The sequence below is a fragment of the Plecotus auritus genome (genome assembly GCF_963455305.1).
Source record: "Plecotus auritus genome assembly, chromosome: 2".
Lineage (NCBI taxonomy): Eukaryota > Metazoa > Chordata > Mammalia > Chiroptera > Vespertilionidae > Plecotus > Plecotus auritus.
In genome coordinates this window covers 205,705,240-205,728,938 of record NC_137771.1, presented here as the reverse complement: position 1 = coordinate 205,728,938, position 23,699 = coordinate 205,705,240, and the positions used below count along the sequence as shown (strand labels likewise).

At 37.8% G+C, this 23,699-nt stretch overlaps 2 protein-coding genes across 2 annotated transcripts in view; one reads left to right on the top strand and one right to left on the bottom strand.

Moving 5' to 3' along the window:
* GFM1 (G elongation factor mitochondrial 1) overlaps positions 1–23,699 on the top strand; it is a 41,815-nt gene that overhangs the window by 13,399 nt on the left and 4,717 nt on the right. Inside the window, exons 9-15 of the mRNA XM_080655731.1 lie at positions 776–913; positions 2,671–2,772; positions 4,833–4,889; positions 7,814–7,951; positions 8,823–8,905; positions 19,740–19,902; positions 21,386–21,530. Of these exons, the coding sequence (XP_080511857.1) occupies positions 776–913; positions 2,671–2,772; positions 4,833–4,889; positions 7,814–7,951; positions 8,823–8,905; positions 19,740–19,902; positions 21,386–21,530 (826 nt within the window). The remainder of the gene's footprint in view (positions 1–775; positions 914–2,670; positions 2,773–4,832; positions 4,890–7,813; positions 7,952–8,822; positions 8,906–19,739; positions 19,903–21,385; positions 21,531–23,699) is intronic.
* On the bottom strand, positions 8,941–16,014 carry LXN (latexin). The gene is made up of 6 exons (XM_080655732.1): positions 15,342–16,014; positions 14,012–14,074; positions 12,497–12,674; positions 12,095–12,231; positions 9,537–9,599; positions 8,941–9,274 (listed from the first exon to the last, which is right to left on the bottom strand). Exons 1-6 carry the CDS (start codon positions 15,747–15,749, stop codon positions 9,176–9,178), a joined length of 948 nt encoding a protein of 315 aa, XP_080511858.1. The 5' UTR covers positions 15,750–16,014; the 3' UTR covers positions 8,941–9,175.

Sequence of the window (23,699 nt, the reverse complement as noted above, 5' to 3'; positions counted from 1 at the left end):
TTTAAAATTTTATCTTGGGATTTTGATTACTGTTGTGTTAAATTAATTTGGGAGGCATTGGCAACCTTTAAATACATACCTTGTTATTCAGGAGAAATTGATCCTTAATTATTCATTTTATAGTCAGTCACTTTACAAAACCCTTAATTGTATAGCTTTCCAGGTGATTATCAAAGTATTTTAAATGTCTTGCTATTTCTAATGATGTTTTTGTTGTCTTTACAATCATTATACCTTATTTTTATATCTATGTTAAACTGAACTTACAAAACAGTATTCAAAGACAAAAGGATAATTCCCTACATAAGTAACTTTAAAATTTTTTCTAATAACTTTTTTTTTAAAATGCTTTTTTTTTTTTAATATATTTTATTGATATTTTACAGAGAGGAAAGGAGAGGGAGAGAGAGCTAGAAACATCGATGAGAGAGAAACATCAATCAGCCGCCTCCTGCACACCTCCCACTGGGGATGTGCCCGCAACCAAGGTACACGCCCCTGACCGGAATCGAACCCGGGACCCTTCAGTCCGCAGGCCGACGCTCTATCCACTGAGCCAAACCGGTTTCGGCTTTTTCTAATAACTTTTATTTCAGAGGAAGCACAAGTAGTATCTTGGATTGTGATACCCAAAAGAATAACACAATCGTTCAACTTACCTGTTTTGAAAACTTCTAAAATTGATAAGGGAATGTTTGGAGATAGTTGTGAAATTTTCCTCCTGATTTTGGTTTCTTTTTTATTCTTTCTGCCCTTACCCAATCTTGACTTCTAGGCAGGTCGATTTGGACAATTAACTTATATTCGCAATTATCAAGGAGAGTTGAAGAAGGGGGACACCATCTGCAACACGAGAACAGGAAAGAAAGTGAAGGTGCAACGGCTGGTTCGCATGCATGCTGACATGATGGAGGCAAGTGCCTGGTCCCTGAGAGGTCAGAAATTCTCTAGCGCAGGTGAAATAGATCTACCTTCTTGGTATTCTGAGCCCCACAAGAAAACCACTTGCAGTTGAATGTGTTTTCCTAGCTTCTTCCTTTTCAGTTAGGCGTGCTGCAGTTTTGATGTAGCATTTTAGTATAGGCTAAATTAGTAGATGTTAAGAACACAGTTTATATCACTATTTGTGAGTTAGCTGTATTTCCTCAATGGCCAAGGTTAAGGAGAAAGGGCAATTAGTTCCCTATGACTCAGAACCACAAATTAAACGTTTTTCTCAAGAGCCATCATTTCAAAGAGGATAATAGGTTTCTGGACAGTGGAACTGTGCTTCTCAAAGGTAAGTGAGAGTAATAAACTCACATATAATTTCACACATTGTTCAGTGAATTTACTTTCTAAAATATGGCAGGTCTGAAAGTTCTGTTTAACACTAAAGCTTTATATTTGTGGAACCAACCCCAAGAAGGGCCATAATGGTGTTAGACTCCATCCAACGATTTAAAACCTCCCAAGGTCTGATCTGGGAGATAAGTTTTGGCTTAAGTTCTTGAATTGGCTCTGAATCTGTCCTAGCTTTCTGTGGTCCACAGGGTGATTAGGCCTTGGTAGGAATAATGAGTGTGCAGTGTTGTCTCCTACTCTCACCCTTTCCAAATTCAGCTTGTATTGCTGGGAAATTTATTAATCTGAGCAGAATCTTAGTATGTTCAGTAATTTTTGGTGGCCATAACCTTTGTATCTCCTGGAAGATGAATAGGCAGTCTTTCAAAATTGGACAGAATTACTGTTTTGAGAGGTAGGCAGCAGGGGACAGCCAGAGGGATTAGGGATTGTCACAGCTGTTATATGGGCCAGAAACTAGGAGAATTGTACAGCTGTATAACCATTAAAGTACGACGCACACATACTTGCTCATTCACAGCCACAGCTGTTATGAATGAACTGTTCACATAAAGGACAAAAACAAGGAAGTTTAGAGGTACAATGCTTTGTTCTTCGATTTCCTGTTTTTTTAACCGCTTGAATCCATAAGAAATTAAGATTATTTTAAGTAAAGTGGGCTCCATTCTCCTGCCTTTGTTTTTCAAAACTTCCTTTGTAGGTTTTTCTTGTACACCTTTGTCATTCACATCTCATTGTTGGACTGTGGCAACATACAGTACATGCTTTTTTAAAAAATATTTTTTTAAAATTAATTTCAGAGAGAAAGGGAGAGGGAGAGAGAAACATCAATGATGAGAGAGAGTCTTTTATCGGCTGCCTCCTACACGCCTTCAACCGAGGATTGAGCCTGCAACCTGGGCATGTGCCCTGACCGGGAATCAGACCATGACCTCTTGGTTCATAGGTCAATGCTCCACCACTGAGCCACACTAGTTGGGCTAAAGTGCATGCTTTTTAATTCCATAGAAATAACTGTAGAACTGTTAGACTCTGTTCTGTCAATACTGCAGATACTCCAAGTAATGATGCCATAACTCTGAGTTTCCATTTAAAGTAAAATCTTATCTATTGAGATGTGGCTTAAATAAGGGCCCAGTTTAAGGTCTGTCTTGCTGTGGTTGATTGTTGATGTTGCGTTGGTGTGGCTAATTCATTCTTTATAAAATCCATGGTAAGATTCTGCCATATTTATGTGCAATGTGTTTATTGTCAAGTACTCTTTAATCACCCTGTTCTGAATTGTATTACTTGTAAGTATCATTTTTGTGTTATTTCTTTATTTAGGATGTTGAGGAAGTATTTGCTGGAGACATCTGTGCATTATTTGGCATTGACTGTGCTAGTGGAGACACATTCACAAACAAAGATAATAGTGAACTTTCTATGGTAAGTCATTTAATTTCAAAGCTGTGTTTCACTTGAGTCTCAAAATCTGTGTTTTTTGTGACACATTTAACATTTCAGAAAAACCACAGAAGTTTTCACTGAATAGTGCTGCAGGCATCAAGTATAGATTGGTTGTGGCTCTTTAAATGTCAGCTGAACAGGTGTTCTGTGTAAACTAACTTATCTGGGTGTTTTTCAGTGAAGTCATTCCATGATTCTTCAACACTTAGTGTGGAGGGAAAATCTCCACTAGATGCACCTGACTGTGTAGCTCTGACTCTACCCTGAGATCTTTTCCCATTGTGGGTACTTCTCTAATATCTGTCACCATCATCAGGCTGGTCCCCGTGGGATGTTCCTTCCTTAGTAACTCAGCAGCCAGAGTAGACCATTCCCTCAAGAATTGTAAGACCAGACTAACATTTAGGCAGGCTTGGGGATCACATAACAGAAGGGCACCAAATGCAACTAGACAGTCTGACTTACTGCAAACAACCTGCTCTGTGGAACTCATAGGTCCCTTTTCATCACTGAGGGACCCTGAAGGGAAGAGCATGCTCTTAATACACATAGACCCTAGGAAAAGCCCTGACACTGAAAATCTACCTCTGTAAATGGAGAGCAGAGAAAAACGGAAGAAAGAGGCAGGCCACTCCATTCTGGCAACTAAGAGAGTTCCTTAAGGGAACCTTACACAGGAGGCACTTCTTGGGCAGCTGCAAGATGGAGTGAACAGTCTCCACCCTCCTGACAGGAGCCAGAAAACTATCATATGGGGTCAAAAGGGGGGAATAGTCACAGTTACCAGTACATGAATGTTACCTGGTGTGGAAATTACTTAACATACATGACCAGGTCAGGACAACAACATGTTCCGGGAACCAGCTCATTGCTTATTTATGTCAGAGTGAACATTAATTACCATCAGATAGTCTTTAAGGGGGGTTTGCGGTCAAGCAATCTCCATTCTGGGCCAGTTCAGCTCGTGGTCCAGACAGTGGTCACATCATGGAATAGTCTGTCCTCCAGACATGCTTAAGCAGTTCTTGCCTTTGAATTCCCTCACTTTCCATTTGTGCCCCTTTAGGAAAGCAGGCTGTGCTACAGTAAGACCCTCTACTGAATTCATTAAAGAAAGAATATACTGTATGAGTACTTAGGGGATAGGTAACTTGTAGTGAACAAATTCACAATGGGTCATTTATGTAAGAATTGGTCCATTTATGTAAGAACAGGTACACACTATAATGTTTCCGAGATCATGTTTAGTGTTTTTGCATAGAATGTTCTCTAATGTCTGTTTTTAATGTTGATTGAAGACACTACAGAAGTCATAAATATGTACAGGCTTTTCAGGGTTGTACAAAAGAGGAATGCTTTATGAGTATGATTATAAGGTTTTCTCTCCTGGCCTGTCATGAGCAATCATAAGGGACTGGAGGCTGTGGGAAGTACTGAGGCTTTGAAGCAAGTAGACCCTGGTTAGAGCCTCACCTCTGCTCTATATGACCCACTAGCCTTTGGTCACATTACTTTATATTCTTTCCATGCCTTTAATATTTTATTTGTATAGTGGAGGTAATATCTGCCTCTCAGAGTTGTGGTTGACTAAATGAGGTATCACATATAAAGAGTCTAGTGCCCTTTCTCTGTTTCTCTTATCAGTGATCATAATAAATTTGATTAAATAACTTACCAGAAGATACCAACAGTAAATATAGCTGCCAACTGATAAGAATTCCACATCTCAGCATTTGGATTTATTAAATGATTATGTTAAACTGAAAGTGTCAATAAACTTAAGGGTCTTAAACAGTTAAGTAAATAAATACTTTATTTTTGTTGTTTTGGGAGGGAGGAGATCATATAAGTGGACACCTTTATTAAAATATTATATTCATTTACTTAATGCAGAGAGACCAAGATATATATTGTATAGCCTAAAGATATTTAGTGCTTTTGTTCTTTGTAAAGCAGAACATTAAAATTAATCCATCCCTGACCCTGACCCATAGAGTGCTATATTTGAATTCTTCTCTTTTTTTTAAACAATATTTTAGGAGTCAATTCATGTTCCTGATCCTGTCATTTCAATAGCAATGAAGCCTTCTAACAAGGTAGGAGTTTAACACTCAGTATATCACAATAAAGACTCGAGCTCTTTTTCATCTGTCTCCACAATGCACATGTACCTTGTGATAACCAGCAATCTTATGGTCTCTATTTCCTCTTTTGGTGTGGGGAAGCATGGGACTTGGTTAGAAAGTCTGTAAGGAGGATTCTCCAAAAGGTTGGGGGCTTCTGGGGGGACCTTGCTGAAGGCGGCAGCCTCTACCTTGACTTTTCCAAACAAGTCTGAGCCCCCCGGTGTTTTGCTGGAATCTCTATGTTTAGTCTTTTAAGACCCGACCTTGTAGAAGCATGAACTTTCTCAAGGATACTTACCCTGCTGATTGTATCTAGAGGTTAATTTTAGTTCAAACTATTGTTATAATAAAAGCCTAACGAGGCAGGCAGTCGGGGCTGTTTTGGTTCCTAAAGTCAAACAAGCTCCTCAGCCTCTCTTTCACAGAAATGAGTGTCAGAGTAATCTATTCATCTGTCACTCAGGGTCTGCTGATCAGCCCCGGCATTTTGGTATTGAGATCACCTTTTATATAAAATTTACCAGTCAATCAGTAGTAATTACTCCTCAGTATTTTGAAGAATTAATGGTACTAAAGCATTCACCAGACTGTGCTTAATAACACTTTACTAAGTAAAGGTATAACATTTGCTCCAGAATGGTAAGTTAACTTCCTAGATTCAGATCATAAAGGGATGGAAGAGGGGAAATGGGCATTTGTCCTAAGTTGTAGAAAAACCTCACTTTAAAGTACTTTAGAATATTGCATAGATTAACTGCCTCACGGATTATAATGCATCTCTAAATTTGTGGTAGTTATAAAATAAATGCCTGATTATAACATGGAGAGCCTGCAAATAAGACTTTTTCTCACTTTCATAACAAGTTTATGATTGAATTTGATGTCATTTAGCTTTTTACAAAGCCAAGATTACTTGAATAAGTTCTGTATTCCCATTAGCTTGCCCTTAGAATTAGTCCTGATCTTGAACTGTAATCATCTAGTTCTGAATGATTTTGATATGTCTTAGTTTTGACATTTATAGCAATCATGTTAATATGGTGTATTGAAATGAACTCATTCATGCGTTGAGTGAACATTTATGACCTCTTGTCATCTGGGAAATGTCATTTACAGAACATACTCTGGTTTGTCTTAAGGATGCATTAACAGCTTCTACTTTTACTTTGAGGAACTTGAGGTTTTACAGACCCTCTTCATTGTAGAGAGGAGAATGTTGAGGTGGCAAGAAAAATTAAATTACGCCGTCTCAGAAATCTGAGGGAAGGCCAGTCTACACCTGATGCCACAGTTTGCTCTGAGTGTTTTGTTGAATTGTTTGCTTTTCCCTTCAGGATATACAGGGCTAGAAGGTAAAGATGTAATGCTCTTCGTTCCTAAATTCAGAGTTTATATGAGACTTTTGTCTTGATAGTTATAATAATGGAGGGAAATCAAATGTATCAATATCCAAAAGGTGGTTTTGGTTTGTTTGGTTGGCTTTTTTGGTGTCTCAGGATTATCTGCTTGCTGGAGTAAATTAAGTTAAATGAAGAAATCACTGCACAAAGCTGTGAATCTCAGTAGTGGAGGCAGGGATGATCTAGTAAGTTGAGAGTGTCTGCAGGCGAGTGCAGGGGAAAAGGAAAAGGACTTTGGAGACAGACGAAGCCAGGATTCATTCTCAGCTTTGCCATGCACTGTGTGTAGCCTTGAGCAAGTCAGTTATCTGTACCTCGTTTCCTCACCTGTAAAATGTGGATAATTCTATCTTGCAGCATTGTGGTTAGAATTTGAGGTAACATATACAAAATACATGATGCACAGCTCCAGGCACATGTAATATCTATTAATGCTGGTGATTCAAGGGTGTGTTAGTTTTCTGTTGCTGCTGTAAAAAATTACCACCAACTTAGTGGCTTAAAACATCACAAATGTGTTATTTTATAGTTGTGTAGGTGAGAAATCAGATACAGTTCTTAGTGGGCTAAAAGCAAGATATTGGCAGGGTTCCTTTCTGCAGGCTCTAGGGGACAGTTTATTTCCTTGTTTACTCAGATTGCGGGAAGAATTCAGCTCCTTGTGGTTGCAGGGCTGGGGTTCCCATTCCTTGCTGTCACCTGAGGGTGGTTCCTAGCTCCTAGAGACTGGCCCCGTTCCCCTGACTTCAGTGCCAGCAACAGTGAAATGAGTCTTGTGCTTCAGATATTTCCTGCCTTTTCCCCTCTTCACATCTCTTTCACCTACCCTCCTGCATTCCTCTTCCATTTTTTAAAAGCTGTTGTGATTACATTGGGCCCACCCAAATTATTCATGTCTGTGACCTCAGTCACTTCTGCAAAGTCCCCTTTACCATGTAAAGTAGCATTCACAGGTTTGGGAGGGATTAGGGCATATCCTTAGAGGACCATTATTCTGCTTACCACATGAGGAGATTACATCTAAGGAGAATAAAGATGCATGAAACCACATCCAAGCAGATTGTTTTGAAAGTCTCAATGCAGCATTTGCCTTACTGTTGGTCTTAACTGTCCTCTTGAGTCTACAATAGAATCTTGGTAAACATGCTGATTTCTTTGATTATGTAACAGTAACACATATTCTACTTTCTACTCTATGGGCAATTTTCCACAGAGGGACAGTTTTGGTCAATATAATAGGAAAGGGCATAGAGTTAAGTCTTGGATTCTTATATCTTGGTATGGAAAGAAAATGCAATCAGCTAGCAATATCCTCCCTGTTCGCTGTGTGGTGTCCAAGCTCACATATTCAGAGGGTATGGCCTAGGAACTAGATGGTAGAGTATCTTTACTTCTTCACTACATACGTATTTAATTTCATTCAGGACAGTTCTTTCAACAGTCTCATTGCATATCACAATTAGTAAAATATGTAATGACTTTCTTTTTTTAAAGAATGATCTGGAGAAATTTTCAAAAGGTATTGGCAGGTTTACAAGAGAAGATCCCACATTTAAAGTCCATTTTGACACCGAGAGCAAAGAGACAATTGTATCTGGAATGGGAGAATTACACCTGGAAATCTATGCTCAGGTAATGAATAGCATGGAAGTTAAATTAAGTTCACTTTATGTCTGTGCTTTGTTAAGAACAAGTCAATAATTCTAATGTCCATAACTAATAGCGGTTGTTCAAGCTCACTTTTGTTTATATCCACATGTGGTATACTGCTTCCTCTACCAAGTATTACAAATTAAGTATTTTTGATCTCTAAATCTTTTTATTTGTAAAACGTGGCAGACTTCCAGAATCAAGGGGCAGGGGACTTGCAATTACACCATCCATCCATCCCTAGGTCATGGTTAGTTAGGTTAAGCATATCCTGGTCCCAGCCTTCGGAAGACAACCTATAGGAAGAAACTTGCTGAGAATGTTGGCCCACCAATTCCCACTCTTCAGGACATTTCTTGTTTGTTTTATTCTCTAAGTCAATACTTGGAGATTATAATGTAGATAAAAGAATGGATAGATGGGGCAGGTACTTTCCTAGGAATGATCTGTATATCTGAATGAAAACAAGATACACGATTTAAGATTAAAAATTCTGGTTGTGATCATACCTTTGAAGTTGAGAGAGTACAAAATTCTGACAACAGATTCATATACTATTCCAGTATATATGTAATAAGATGAAACAAAGATGAAGTTTTAGTGGATATATTAATTGGGTATATGTGTAAATTAATCAGTCTAAGTTAGAATTCACTTATATAGCAGTTTGTATTCTTTAATATCATGAATCTAATTCTTATAAGATACTTGAATGATGTAAGATTGATCATTTGCTTACCTATTATATTTAAATGAATGCTTCTAATAATTAAGATTCTTGGGATTTTTCTTGTTTCTGTTTATTTTTTAAATTTAAATATACCAAAGAAATTATTTCTCCTGCTATTTTTAGAGGATGGAAAGAGAATATGGCTGCCCTTGTACCACAGGAAAGCCAAAAGTTGCTTTCAGAGAGACCATTACTGCCCCTGTCCCGTAAGTATGCAACACAGTCAAACCTATTATGAGGCTGGAATTGAAGCTTTTTATTGTGGGATATACATAGTACTATTACTGTTATTAAGACACTTGTACACCATGACACTCTTTATTATGGAAGCTATACAGTTCTGTGCTGTAGCTAAGACATTTATACAGAGTGATGTTAGGGATTTGTTTGGCCCCTTCAGCTAGATATCAGTGAAGGTTGACATACTCATCTTTAGTAAGCATACTGACACTTCATCCAATGTTGGGGGTCTTCTTTCATTCCAGTTGTGCTTCCTTTGGCAGACGGCTATTATGTTTTACTTTAGTGCCATATTGTGGATGCCAGAGAACTTGCATTTGCCAAGGAATAATCTCCTGCAAGTAAAGGAAACTAATGCTAAGATAAAATTCAGAAAACCCTTAAGAAAACAGTGTTGGGTTTATGTCTTGTTAGAAACAAAATAGTTCTCATAAAGAAGAGCACAAAAGTTAAGTTGTAAATATACTTTAACCTGGTGCCTATTGAATTTACATGAATTCTGATTTAGAGTCAAAATTAATACAGCATACTGTGGTTATAAAACAGGTCTCAATTTTCAAAGTTGCATCAAATAAAAGTAAATAAATGGTACTTTACCTGAGATGCAATGTCATGAAGTAGAATGGTGTAGTCTAACTCAATGAAGTCATCATTTCTTTGCTATAATAAATTAAAAACCTGGTGTATAAAACAATATCATTGGCAAAACGATATTTTAATTTCAAAAATCATGTTTCATTAGATGATTATAATACTCCCACTTATGTAAAAATAAAAATTGAATGTCATAATTTAGCCTGTCAAAAAAACTTTCTCTTACAAATGTTTTCTTCAAACTACAATTTAAAATTATGACTTTTCATTTGTTACTCTACTTTCTGTTTTTAGTTTCCTAGTTGTGGTAGCTGCTTAAGAGTATTACAGTCTATAGTTGGTCATTTAAAATGTCTTAATGTTTGCATTGTTCAGAAAAGCCTGATTGAAGGTATAAACTACTGAAATAAGTGTTTACATGCATGAAAACCAATTTTATTATAAATTCTCTTTAAAAAACTGAAAATAACCCTGGCTGGATGGTTCAGTTAGTTGGAGTGTTGTCCTATACACCAAAAGGTTGCAGGTTTGATCATGGTCAGGACACATGTGGGAGGCAACTAATCGATGTTTCCCCTCTCACATCAATGTTTCTCTCTCCCTTCTTTTCTCTCTAAAATCAAGAAAAACATATCCTTAGGTAAGGATAAAAAACAAACAAACACAGAAAACCCTGAAAATAGTAAAATGTAGTGAGTGTAGTTATCTGATTTTGTAATTAAAGCTTTAATCTGTGCTTATTGCTTTATGCCTATAAAGTATTTATACCATCAGCAACACAAATATTGCATCTACATAGTTAAAACCACCGTCACCAGCGACAGGACTCTTTAGGGCTTACATAATCAGTGTATGGAAATAAGCCCTGGACTCCAAGCAGCACAAGCTCCTGTAGCCCCTTTGGTGAGCAGTGATTATAAATGTGGCCCCAGGGTCAAATAAAAGCATACAGTTCTCTCCTTATGGTATCCTGAAGTAATTCTTTCTTTGAGTATGTCAGCAAAGAATGTCCTTTAAAAGATATGGTAAAAATCAGTATTAAGTTTTCTTACATGTTGGGTCTTAATGGTAAGATATCCTCCTATATAATAAAAGGGTAATATGCAAATCAACCAAATGATGGAATGACCAGTCGCTATGACACACACTGATCACCAGGGGGCAGACCCTCAAATGCAGGAGCTGCCCCCTGGTGGTCAGTGCTCTCCCACAGGAGGAGTGCCGCTCAGCCACAAGCCAGGCTGAGGGCTGGTGAGCCCGTCAGCCCACCTCTGTGGCAGCGGGCAGCGCTTAGGTCCATGGGGAGCGGGCCTAAGCCACAGTCGGACATCCCCCCAAGAACTCCTGGACTGTGAAAGGGCACAGGCCAGGCTGAGGGACAGCCCCCCCTCCCCCCTCTCACGAATGTTGTGCTCTGGGCCTCTAGTATAATATATATAGCCTGAAGCACTGGTTAAACTCTTCAGTTGAGATTTTCATTAATGCCTTAAAACTACATTTGGTGAAGGGTCATGGTTTTCTTTCATAAAAACTACTAGCCCCGTCTTTGTGCATATTTTGCTATTAAGACATGGCTTGAAAATTTATGATTATGTAGCCTCTCCAACCTGGACCAGTTATGCAGTTATTTGAGGCCTCAGTACCCCTATAGGAGTGTTGTAATCAGGACTGAGGTCTACAAAAATGTACTAGAAAAGGGCACTGTTTCTTAAAATGTTCCAATATTTATGTTAGGTATTTGACACCACACTCTGAGTAATGTAATAGGGTACCCTGCCCTCCAGCGCCTATAGGTATCTAGTAAATGGTTGCAGAAGCCTTTGGAGTAAAGGTGCTCCAAGTACTGCCTGCAGTTATCAACAAGCTGGAAAGTCTGTCCTTCCTGGAGCCGACTGAAACTGTTATGGTGGTTTCTTTGCACACTGTCTTCCTTCTTTCCATTAGATACCACAAGTTGACCTTTTTTCTTCTTCTTAACCCCTTAATAAAGCTAAAATCAAAGAATTTATTTTTATCTCTTTAAGGTCTAGAAAGAGGCAGTTCAGAATAGTCAGACTTAAGAAAACACAAGGCTAGCAACAAGTAAGATAAGAGGTTGTAAACTATGACTCATTGGGTTATAAAAGAAAATTACATACAGCAAGCTCCACAAAGCCTAAGATGCTAATATTTTTGGTCTGGCTGATCCCCAGGGGAGAAAACGGCAGCCATGTTTCTAATAGCTCTGGCACTACCATTTCAGTAGAAGAAAACAGCAGAGGTAGTTTCAATATTGCATGGCTAGTAATTTGCATACAAAACTCAGGTTGCCAAATGAAATAATCTGTATTAAGCTGAGCACAGAACCTGGATGCCAAATTATTTATAACAACACTTCACTCTCTTGAAACTGCAGCTTCACTTTCTCTGGCCTTGACTGTAACCGACCTCTCCTTCAAAATACTTGGTACACTATTTTAAATGCAAAATTACTAATGGGGCACTAATGATCTAATAATGAATCAGAGCACTTTCAGTAAACATTAACCCTATTACGAGTGAATTTTATAGGCATTACTTACCACTTGCTTGACAGTTTGAATTTTTACCATTTTATACCATGTGTTTTCAGTAGAATTCTGCCATATTATATAACCACAGGCAACCCAGGCTAAATGTCGGATTGGCTTCATTGCTGGAGATATATTTCCAAAACTGTCTGGAGAGGGAAGCATGATAAATGGAATTACTTTATACTTACAGTATTAACCATTTACAAAATCTAAATTCTAAATCATGTCTTAGTTTCCTTCAAATGTGTTTAGAAAATAATTTAATTAGGCCATAGGTCTATAAAGTTTCAAGAGATTTTGTTGTTGTTGAACTAGATTGGTAATGGATATTTTTGCAGAAGCCCATGTTTCCAACATAATATTAACATCTAATAATTTTGAGCATAGATCACTCATGCCATATTTATATACCTGGAATATTTTGTGCTTCTAGTGGTTCCTTCATGGACTTGAGTTTTTGATAAAATGTGTTATCTTCTTCATCTGGGTTCTTTCCAATTTCTCCTTCAAATGTGAAGTTGACTTCTGGTGCAGTATCTTGACCCATTGGAGGGTAAAGAACTTCAGCTGTGCAGTTCACTGTCACTTGCTGTTTGAGACATTTTGCAAAAGATCTTTACGTGTAGATCCATTACTGTTGTTCTCTGAGATATAACATTTAAAGCATATGCCCCTAACAGTGTTGTTTCAGTCTTGACTTTAGAGTGCCTACTCCAGAGGTAATCTAATTAGGGCTAGCTTAGTAATTTTCTTAGGTATATCTAAAATACATCTAAATGTGGTCTCATCTTTTAAATTTGTCTTAAAACTTGGAATATATTTCAGTATTAATGAGGTGTCCATTTTCAATGCTAGATTTTAGTCTGACTATATCCCAACTCCAATCTCTGGTTACTTTTTGTTGTTGTTGTTAATTCTCACCAGGGCATATTTTCCCATTGATTTTTAGAGAGTGGAAGGGTAGAGATGGAGAGAGAGAAACATGGATGTGAGAGAGACACATTGATTGGATGCCTCCCACATGTGGCCCAACCAGCGCCAGGGATCAAGCCTGCAGCTGAGGTATGTGTCCTTGTCCAGAATAGAACCCAGGATCCTTCAGGCTGATGCTCTATCCACTGAGCCAAACCAGCTACGGCTCTAGTTACTTTTTAATTCTTTCCATTACTCTTACTCTCTGCTCCAGGAATAACAATAATTTTCTCAAACTCAGATACAGCAATCTGCATCTAGATGTAAAATGAGAAGATTGCAACATTGGTTCTGCTTTGTAAAGATGGTTGTCTAGCAGCTCAGATGCCTTTTAATGAATCTCCTTATGTTAACCTGTATCTCTTCTCTTCTGAATATACTCAACAAAAGGGCAAGCTTTTTTAAATTTCAAGACGGTTATGGTACAAACTGCAAGTCCTTTTAAATTTGTCTCATTAATAATTTGAGAAGTATATAAAAATTTCCCTCCCCCATTACTGAAAGATTCCCATGTGAACATGACAATATCAGTTGGCCATTATATTGCTCATAAATATCTAAAAACACTTGCTTTCTTTAATTACAAGAAATTAAAAGCAGAATAAAAAAAAGGCAAAGAGGTGATGATTGGAGAGTAATTTATTTCACTTGTTAATATTTGGCATGAGATCAGATTGCCCTATGAGTACATAATATTTAAAGGGAATTTATTTGAACTGAAGTATATAGAGTCTATTTTTTAAAAAGCTCAATAGAATTACTTAATGTATCTCAGAATACACAAAAAGAGTAAAAACTGACCCTTGTATGTCTTTTTTTTTTTTTTCAAGGCAGGGTTTCACAACTTACAAATTTAACCACTTACAAAATACAAATTCTATGATTTGATCAGCCAAGGTGATCTGTGTTATTTAGAATGAAACTTTATTTAATAATAAAGGACATTTCACTTACTTTTTGGATAATTTCTTCCACAGAAAACTTAAGGCAATACTTATGTCCTCTTCCTGGAATATCCTAAAATTAAGAAAATATGGTGAGTTATTATAACAATAACTCAATTTTCTGCATTGTTAGAAGAACCCATTCTTATTTGATTGGGGGGGGGTGCCTGACTGGTGGGGGTAAATAGTTAAAGCCTTAGATTGTAAAAGCATATTGCCATGTATATAACATCTAATTTAGCAGGACCCCTATCCAGTTTATTTTGGATGCGAACAAAAGGGTGGGATAAAAGCACATATAAATAAAATGGGTTTCAATTCACTTTCAGTCTCAGGACTTCAACCTCTGAATAGGTGATCCTAAATCTCTATAGAAGAAATTTTGAAACAGCTTTTAAGTCTAAAGATGCAAACAGGATACATCATTGAAAAGATTTTTCACAAAGTCCTATGGGTACTTTATGTCCACACAGTGTTCAGTGACGGCGAATTCCATTTTGAGGCAGATTACTGCAAAGTGATTAGATATGTTAAGTCCTGTTTTTACCTGTATATTATTGGGCCAGAAAAAGATACTTTAATAAATTTTATAACAGTAAGACAAATGTTTAGGTATTTCACTTTTGAATCAAGATACAATCGGGCACTTATACCTAATTATGTTATCTAGTGCAGTTAACACTACTCCCTGTCAGCTCTTAAAGGCTGTTAAACTAATGTCAGATAAATAATGAAAAATCTCAAACCCATTAGATTTTAGTAAAATGGAAACAAGACTAGTGATTGCTGAGGTCCTCTGCATTTAATTTAATCCTTTAGCCAGAGAGCAAGCACATCGCTTACGGTTGGTTGTACTAGTGTTTTGGGTGGTTAAAGCGAAGCTTCTCACCACAATGATACTGGTTGTCAGTTTCTCTTGCTCTTCGTTTCCCCCATCATTTTGGTCAAAGGGTCTAACAAGGATTGGTCGTAAAATGAAGAATCGTTTGCAAGATAGGAGCTCTTGTTGATCCAGATCGGGTAGTAGGTGAGCAATGTCATAGCATTTTTAAGATTCTTTTGAATGGTTCCTACAGGTTTCACTCGGAGGAAGGAAAATGCTGCCTCTCATTGGGGACATTTTCCCCAGTTCCTTGTAACAGTGCCCATAAAAATACCGTGTCTCTGCCTTCCCTTGAAAACGAACAGGCCCCAGGCTATCCCCAGAGACTGGGTAGTCGACTATTCCCCAGAAATGTTAACCCCTGTAGACCTGACGCCATCAGCCAATCCCAAAACCCAGAGGGAGGGAGGGGACCCTTGGGAGTATTGAGAGCCGGGGTCGGCGCCGCTAGACTCACCTCCATGCTGGCCTGTTGGACAGTCTGCACCAGGAACACCTTGTTGGGGGTCCCTTGCTGGTAGTTGATGCAGTTCTCCACCACCGAGGCCGCCCTCGAGGCTGGGTAGTGGGTCGGTGGGATTTCCATTCTTGCCGAGCCGCAGCTGGGAGAGCACAGGTCTGTTCGTACCAGTGCGCCGCCTTCGCCTCCCAGCCTGCAGCGGTTGCCGAGGAGGCAGAGGAGTCGGCTGGCCCCGCTGGGCTGGGCGTGGGCGGGCTCGCCAGCTTCTTCCCTCCTTCCTTCCTTCCCTCCTTCCGGTTCAGGAAGCTGCGCCAGGGCGCCGGCTGCCGGACTGGCAGCTCCTGTGCCCCGCCCTGCTCTGCGTGCTTTTACTCTTGGTTTCCGCTGCCTGGAGAGCCCCTTCATCTGGCGGGGAGGGCCCAGTGCGGGGAGGGCCCAGTGCGGGGACTGGTCGGCCCGGACTTCATCCTTTACAGAAGTGCGGGAGGGGCTTTTTGGTCTTTGCCTTTATGGAGCCTCTAAATTCCTCTCCATGGTAAGACAGTTCGGTTGCTTCACTTGAGGCTGGAGCACAACTTCCTTATACACCACCCACAGTGTCACCCAGGACAAAGTGCAGAGGAGCTCCCTGCAGTGAATAGATGTCTATTCCTTCTTAACCCCTCCCATTGTGAGTCCAGGAACAGGCTTGCTCTTACCCAGCTTTTGTGGGGTTGGGCCAGTTCTGCCCAAATCAGGGTATGAGAGACTGCAAACTATAGCATTAATTTGGAGGATTATGTAATTTGGATCAGGGGAAGTTTAAAAAATGCACTTTCACCCCTGTCTCCCTTCACTTAGATAAGATTTTGATATAACATTGCTTCCAACTTCCTCTAGTCACTGAAAATGTAAGGATTAAAGCACACTTAAAGACTGAACTTAGAAGCTTCTTCAATGTCCTGGCTGCGTACAAAAGCAGGGGTTTTTAAAGATCCTTTATTTAAGCAAGCCCAAACTTTTAGTAGTCAGTGCATTTTCACTCTAGATTTTTTAATTACCTTCTTAGGTCACTTTTAAAGAGGCTATAATTTAGGCTATTTGGATTTTCTTTAGGTCAGAAAGCTAAGGTTTCTTTTCATCAGATGTATGGTCAAACCTGCACTTTAGCTTGTTGGCTTGGAAATAAAGATTCTTTTGTTCTTTTTTTTTCAAAAATGGGTTTTTGAAGGGGTTTATTTTTGTTTTTGTGTTTTGCCAGGCATATGTTGTGATGGTACTTTAAAAAAGTGAAAAATGTATTTGTAATGTGTTGTCTTCCTCAAATACCCTTTTCAATTTACTTACAGTCTTTCTTTGGAGTAAATGGATTTTTTTAAAAAATAGGAAGCAGTAAGGCTTTTCCATCTTTTTTAGTAATATTAGCCAACAACTGTCAAGTAACTAGAGGACAAAGAGGTTAGCTTCTCCTCAAGACTTTTTCTGCAAAATTGAAGGTTATTTTTCTTTTGAGGGGAAAGGTTATGAGTCATTCATCTATCAGCCAACCTCTTAGGGTGTGTGTGTGTGTGTGTGTGTGTGTGTGTGTGTGTGAATTGTTTGAATTGTGTTCTCCTTTGATAGTGTCCAGGAAAGAGTGACTATGACCTTTTGATGATGCAGAGAGAGCTTTTTCCTGAAAATGAACTTTAAAGTTTCACAAATAGCTAGTTAATATCTGTGTTAGATAAGGTCACCATTTGGAAGTTTTATGAATACAATTGCCATCTCTGTAGATCAAGGTTAATAGTATAGGTTGTGATGTAACCAGCATTTATTAAAAGTACACATATCAATTTTTAAGTTTTTTTAAATATAATTATTGCATTAAAAATTAACTGCCTGTTTAAGTGTTAAACAAACTGCATTAAGAAAATCTATATAATTTCTATATTTGAGTCCTTGAAATCTTACTAAAGCTTCATGGATGGTTAATCAAAAGATCATTATCCTCAAATAATGTATGGGTTATCTTGAAAGGAACAAAATTATTATTGGTCTCTGGGATCAGATAAATTAAACTGACTTTATATAACTGTATAAACATAAAACTAAGTAAAAACACCTATGGCTTACAACTTTGGACTGCCTATAAAGTCCAAATGAATCTATAAAGTAGAAATAAACAATAAAACCAGCACAGTTCTAACTAACATTAATTTTAATGTGAGACGTGATGTTTTGCCAAAACTAAATTGCCTTTCGCAGCATGTCGGTGAGCTGACCACAGGCGCCTGGGTTCTTTTACTCCAAACATGCCTATAGTCTCCCACCTGTTCTCTATTTGAACTAGTGTACAATCTATTTGTGCAGCACCCTCTAACGGCTCTTCAAGTGAATGCATCATTTGCAGATTAAATCAGTTTATATTCTTTTCTTATTAGCCTTCTAGAAAAATGTTTGATTAAGAGCATTGGATTTTGTACAAATCCTGGCTCTGCCACGTAATACCTCTATCATGTTTGGCAAGTTACGTACCTTCTGTGACCCTTAGGTTTCTCATCTGTAAAATGGTGATAAAAACAGTACCTATTTCATCAATTTGTGGTATAGAACAAGTGCTTGGTACAAACCTGGCACACAGGTGTTTTGTTATTTGGCATCAACTTGATTTCAAATTCACGTGGTCCCTGAAGCTGCATGGGTGACTTGTTTGTGAGTGGGTCTTCCACAGCAGTTCTGCCATAGAGCTTTGAGCAGTGATGGAATTGTTCCGTCTTGCTGTTCTGTACAGTAGACATTCTCCACATGTGACTGTTGCCCGCTTGAAATGTGACTTACGTATCTGAGGAACTGAATTTTACATTTTATTTAATTTCAATTAATTTAAACATAAATATCAGTGGTTATGGATTACCATATAGACAGCACAGATCTAGGTTATATTGTGTAGATGTTATATTATTATCAAATTGAAAACAAAATGTGAAATGTCTCAAAAACTCAGGCATACCCGAGAATGTCAGTGGACCACAGTTTTGGAACCTTCAGTAAACCTGTGGTGACTTGGCAGTTGTTTCTCTTCTGCTTTCCTTCTTTTCGCTCTGATGGCTGTTTACATCCCTCCTAGGAATTAACCTTTTAGCGTTTTGTTTATCCCAGGCCTTCCTGAAGCTCTTGACCACTGGAAGATTATTTAAAGGCATTTCATCAGACACTGTTGGGGCCTCTTTATGAAATCTGCTTATTCTAAGCTAGCATCTCCTACCAAAATTAATATTTACATCTTCCAAACCACTCAAAGATACGTATGCAGGAACACGCACTCATTAACGTCTGCCACTCTAGAGTTATCTCAGACAATTTTGAAAGGAGCTGATCTCTTCTACCTGATGTATTGAGGAAGGTTTCATTTTAAAGAAAGAAATGCCTTGTAAACAGTAGATACTCATGAAATGTTTTTTAAATAAAATAGTAGCCTATGTAAATATGCTTAGTATTGCCCTAGCTGGTTTCGCTCAGTGCACATGCTTAGTTTGTATGTAAAATGCTTACTTTGTTCTATTTACATTGCTCTTAGTGGTTTAAAGTAGACACCAACCTGTGTTTATATACGTGTCTCTTTGAATGACTTGTGTTTAGTCATTATCTTTTTGCTATTAATCATTTTGGGGTGTTATTTCACCTGAAACTCCCTTCTCTTGTATTGCATCTGTCCATAATGTCCAAGTAATAAAACCAGATTGGGACTATCTGAATAAATTAACTGCTGAGCTTCCATTTTCAAATAACTGTCCTTGGTTGTAGAGATTTAAGGAGAGAACACTATCCTAGAAAGGGAGGCATTCCAAAGAAATTGGTAAGCTCTTCGGAATGTCTGTTACTAGAACAAGAACCTTAGAAGGACTTACTATTTTCTTCTTTTTTTAATCCTCACTGGAGGATATTTTTCCCATTGAATTTTTTAGAGAGAGTAAAGGGAGGGGGGAAGAGAGAGAGAGAGAAATATCAATGTGAGAGAGACGCATCGATTGGTTGCCTCCCACATGCACCCCAACCAGGGCTGGGGATGGGAATCAAACCCGAGACTCAACCAGAGCTCTAACCACTGAGAACAACCAGCCAGGGCCTGACTTATTTTTTTAATTACTTGACTTTTACTTTTCTACTTGGGGAATAAATTCAGAATTGGTGGAATTTAGGCCATGGATTATTTTGGTGTGGTATATCCTATCCTCACTTCTTAAGTAAAAACAGAAAGGAAAGGATTCCTTTTTAAATAAATTCTATAATAAAATTTTATAGCAAGGCCATCATATTCAAAGAAAAAAGTAAAAATAATGAAATGCGGTTTTTCATTTAAATTGGTATGAGTGAGTTAATTTGGTAAGTACATAATGCTATGTTGATTTTTTTTTCCTTCTAAATCTCTTTTAGGTTTGAGTTTACACATAAAAAGCAATCGGGTGGTGCAGGCCAGTTTGGAAAAGTGATAGGTGTCCTGGAGCCTCTGGAGCCAGAGAACTACACTAAGTTGGAGTTTTCAGATGAAACATTTGGGTCAAATGTTCCCAAACAATTTGTGCCTGCTGTAGAAAAGGTGAAAACAAAACAAAAAACATGTAAAAATAAAAAGCATGAGTTCATTAGGGATCAACTCATATTTCTATCACATTGTCTTCCCTCTTCATTTTAAAGTACTGCTTCTTAATCTAATTGCTAAGCTTTCTATCCAATTTAGAATCTTCAATTCATTAAGTTCAAGAGGTATAAATGTATGTATAACAATGAAGGGAAATCATTTTGTTTCTTAATCATGATTATTTCTCTTGTTAAATTGATAAAGTTATGTATTTCTCTTGATAAGTTGAAACTACTCCATTGATTGTAATCAGGGATTCAAATTTGCAATAGTCATTAGGGATTTATGAAGATTTTTGGCGACTTTGTAGAATGATCATTCATTAAGATTCCCAACACCTGGGTGCTGCTGTTAAATCTAGCTCCAGTTACTGTGCTCTTTGGTAAATCACAGTGTTCAGAGCCAGTTTCTTTATCTGTAATGTGAGAGTGAAATACTTAAACTTGAACCCTTCACAAAACTGGGGATCAGATAAGACTGTGACATTTCTTTGCCAGTTGTGAAGTGGTTAGTGTTTTGTTTGCTTTCTAGGTCACTGGCTTTAAGACAGCTGTAAACTTTCAACTACTATCTGTTCTTATAGATTGAGGTTTTTCGTTGTTGTTTTTAACTTTGTAACTTATATATCTTTAATAACAGATTCTAAAGTTTTGGTATCAGTGGTGATAGCATTTTTTTGTGATTGGTGTATTTTATTCATTATACTTTATTTCAAGACAATATTTTGTCATTCACGCACTTTTCACATTATCTTCTATTCCTCAAGAGTAATGTAGATGAACGAGAGCTAGATTGTTTTTTAACATACAGAGTTTACAGTTTTTAAATATCAGAGAAATATATTGTAGTGTATGTGCAGTCATGTGATTGTTTTGCCAAGAAAAACTAACTTGAATTGTAGGAGCTCTACAAATATATTTTAAGTGGTTGGATGAAAAAGAACTGTGAACGTATCAATTGTACTCTTTAAATATGTATAGTTTATTGTATGTCATTTATACCTCAGTGAAGCTAGTTTTTTAAAAGAAGAATTGCAGCTGTTGAATAAATGCCAGTTTGGGTGGGGGTTTTCTTTTGGGAAGTTCCTTTGATTTGCCTTTCATCTGTTTCCTCCCTGTAAAATTAAGATCATGCTGTCTCTATCGTGGGTTATGAGAGTTATGTAATTCCCGAAAATGAGGTTTTGAGAAAGTGATTGTGTTATCACTCTCAGCATCACTTTCAAACCAACTCGCACCTTTAACTAATACTCTTTTCCAAGGGATTATTCCCACAATAATTAAGCAGGCTGTTCAACTTTTTAAAACTTTTTTTATGAGGCATGAAATATAGCATACATAAAAATGTTAAGCTTCTGAATACTAAAATGTTTGGGGGCTCTTGGTAATGCATCTGCAAGGGAAATCCACTCACTCCAGAAGTGGTGTTCATTCATTAACAGGGGTTTCTGGATGCCTGCGAGAAGGGCCCTCTGTCTGGTCACAAACTCTCTGGGCTCCGATTTGTCCTGCAAGATGGAGCGCATCACATGGTTGATTCCAATGAAATCTCTTTCATCCGCGCAGGAGAAGGGGCGCTCAAACAAGGTATGCTGTGTCCTAGCACTCGCTGCGTCACTCGCTCTTTTTGCTTGCTGGTTTGGTCTTCCCTTCCCAGAGCACTGGGTGGCACACCAGAGAACCTGGCTAGTCCTGAGCAAATAGTCATAGAACAAAAGTGAGGCTAGAGTACTATGTAAAATAAAAAGCCTATCTGTCCTCCTAAACTACCTGTTAATTTTTATATATTTAAAATTACAAATAATCTATATGTTGTTTTTCATAGAAAAGACAAATATTCAGACTTCTAAGAAATATTTTAAAGACACATTAATTACAGTCACAGTATTTTGTGTGTGTGATTTAGTCAGATATCAGGAACTCCATAAATTTATAAATAATTTTTTCTTGTAGGACATTGAAGGCTTTTAGGCATTTTGAGGATGGCACAGTATTTTGAAAGAATTCAGTAAACCTTATTCACAGTGCAGTCTTCTTGCTAAACTGCTAAAATTGCCAGCCTTTCTCACACAGAATAATATGTATATTAAAACCCATATGAAACAGCCCTAAGCAATTGCAAACATATCTGATTCATTGTTTTTAAGAGAGAAAAGCAAATGACAACACAGCAGTTTGGCTTCAGGGTTATTTAACCAAGAAACTTCAAAGTTGTGTCCTGAAATCAGGTGGGGGACAATGGTTGGAAAAGGTTGCTCATTCTTTGACTAGGTTGCTAATTTCTTATTTTACTGAAACTAATGGAAGACATTAGTAATTTGTGTTTTTGTTTCTCAGTTGTGAAAGAGAGAGAATCTTCCCATTTTCTTTATGCCAGCTGTCTATTAAAATTGCAGTTGAAATCTGTGATCTAGAAATCCTGTCAGTCTGAAGATTATGTTAAACTAGAGGCCTGGTGCGTGCACCAGTGAGATCCCTAGGCCTGGCCTGCGGATTGGGCTGAAACCAGCTCTCAGCCATCCCCCGAGGGGTCCCAAGGGCATAGGCCCAGGGCCGGGGAAGGACTTGGGAGGTTGGCCAGCTGGGAGGGGACCATGGGAGGGTTCCAGGGCATGTTCGCCTTGCTCAGTCCCGATCAGCTGGACCCCAGCAGCAAGCTAACCTACCAGTCAGAGCGTCTGCCCCCCTGGTGGTCAGTGCACGTCATAACGGGCAGTTGAGTGACCTTTGCATATCATTAGCATATTATGCTTTGATTGGTTGAATGGACAACTGGACACTTAACATATTAGGCTTTTATTATATAGGATAGGAAAAGGGAAATAAAGTTACAAAGAAAATAAGGCATTTTTAACCATGTTTGAGATTAAAACACCTGCCTCTTATCCTCTAAGTTTCTACCACTTTAATCTTAAGCTGATAGCTTAGTTGGATTAATTTAATATTCTTTTCAGCTTTATTGGAGTATAATTGACAAAATTGTAATATATTTAAAGTGTGTAATGTGATGATTTAGTAAATGTCTGCCTTGTGATTCTTTTCAAAAGTACAGTTAAACCAAATTAGAAATCACCAATAGTTCTATGCTGGTTCTCAACTGGAAATTGGTAGCTTTCCTGGAGATAGAGGTTAGAGGTTACATAAAGCAAGAGAATTGGTATGGTTATCAATTAGAAATTGTTCCTATTTGAAATATAAATATAGATGTATATGCCTATAATATAAACATATACATCCGTAAGAAAAGCCTGTATATCTATGAATATTAACTAAAAGTTAAATATATACTATTTAATTTTTAATTATTTAAGTGTATAAATATGATTAAGTATAGATATGCAAAGGAAAAGCACTAGATGGTAATTGAATTGAGAACTTGATGGGGGGTTGTTATTTGCCAGATAAACGTGCAAATAGGCAGGGTGTTAGCATGAAAAATGAATTACTTTGCTGTTTCTTCATCTAATTCTTATTTCTCCATGAAAGACAGAAATATAAAGGGTAAAATAAAGTTTTTGCCAAGCTCAGTAAGAAAATCAGCTTTTAAGCATATATCTCCATTGAATGCTATCTGAGAATTTTAGGGTGAACATTTTGGGTTACCAAACTTCTCAATTCAATTATCATCTATTGCTTACCAACAAGAAAGAATTGGCTTACCTTGGTCAAAGACTTAACTGTTAGTGTCTTTACTCCTACAGATTTTCAGAGAGAATAAGTAACTCTCAACTGCATGATTGAAATGGTAAAGGACTT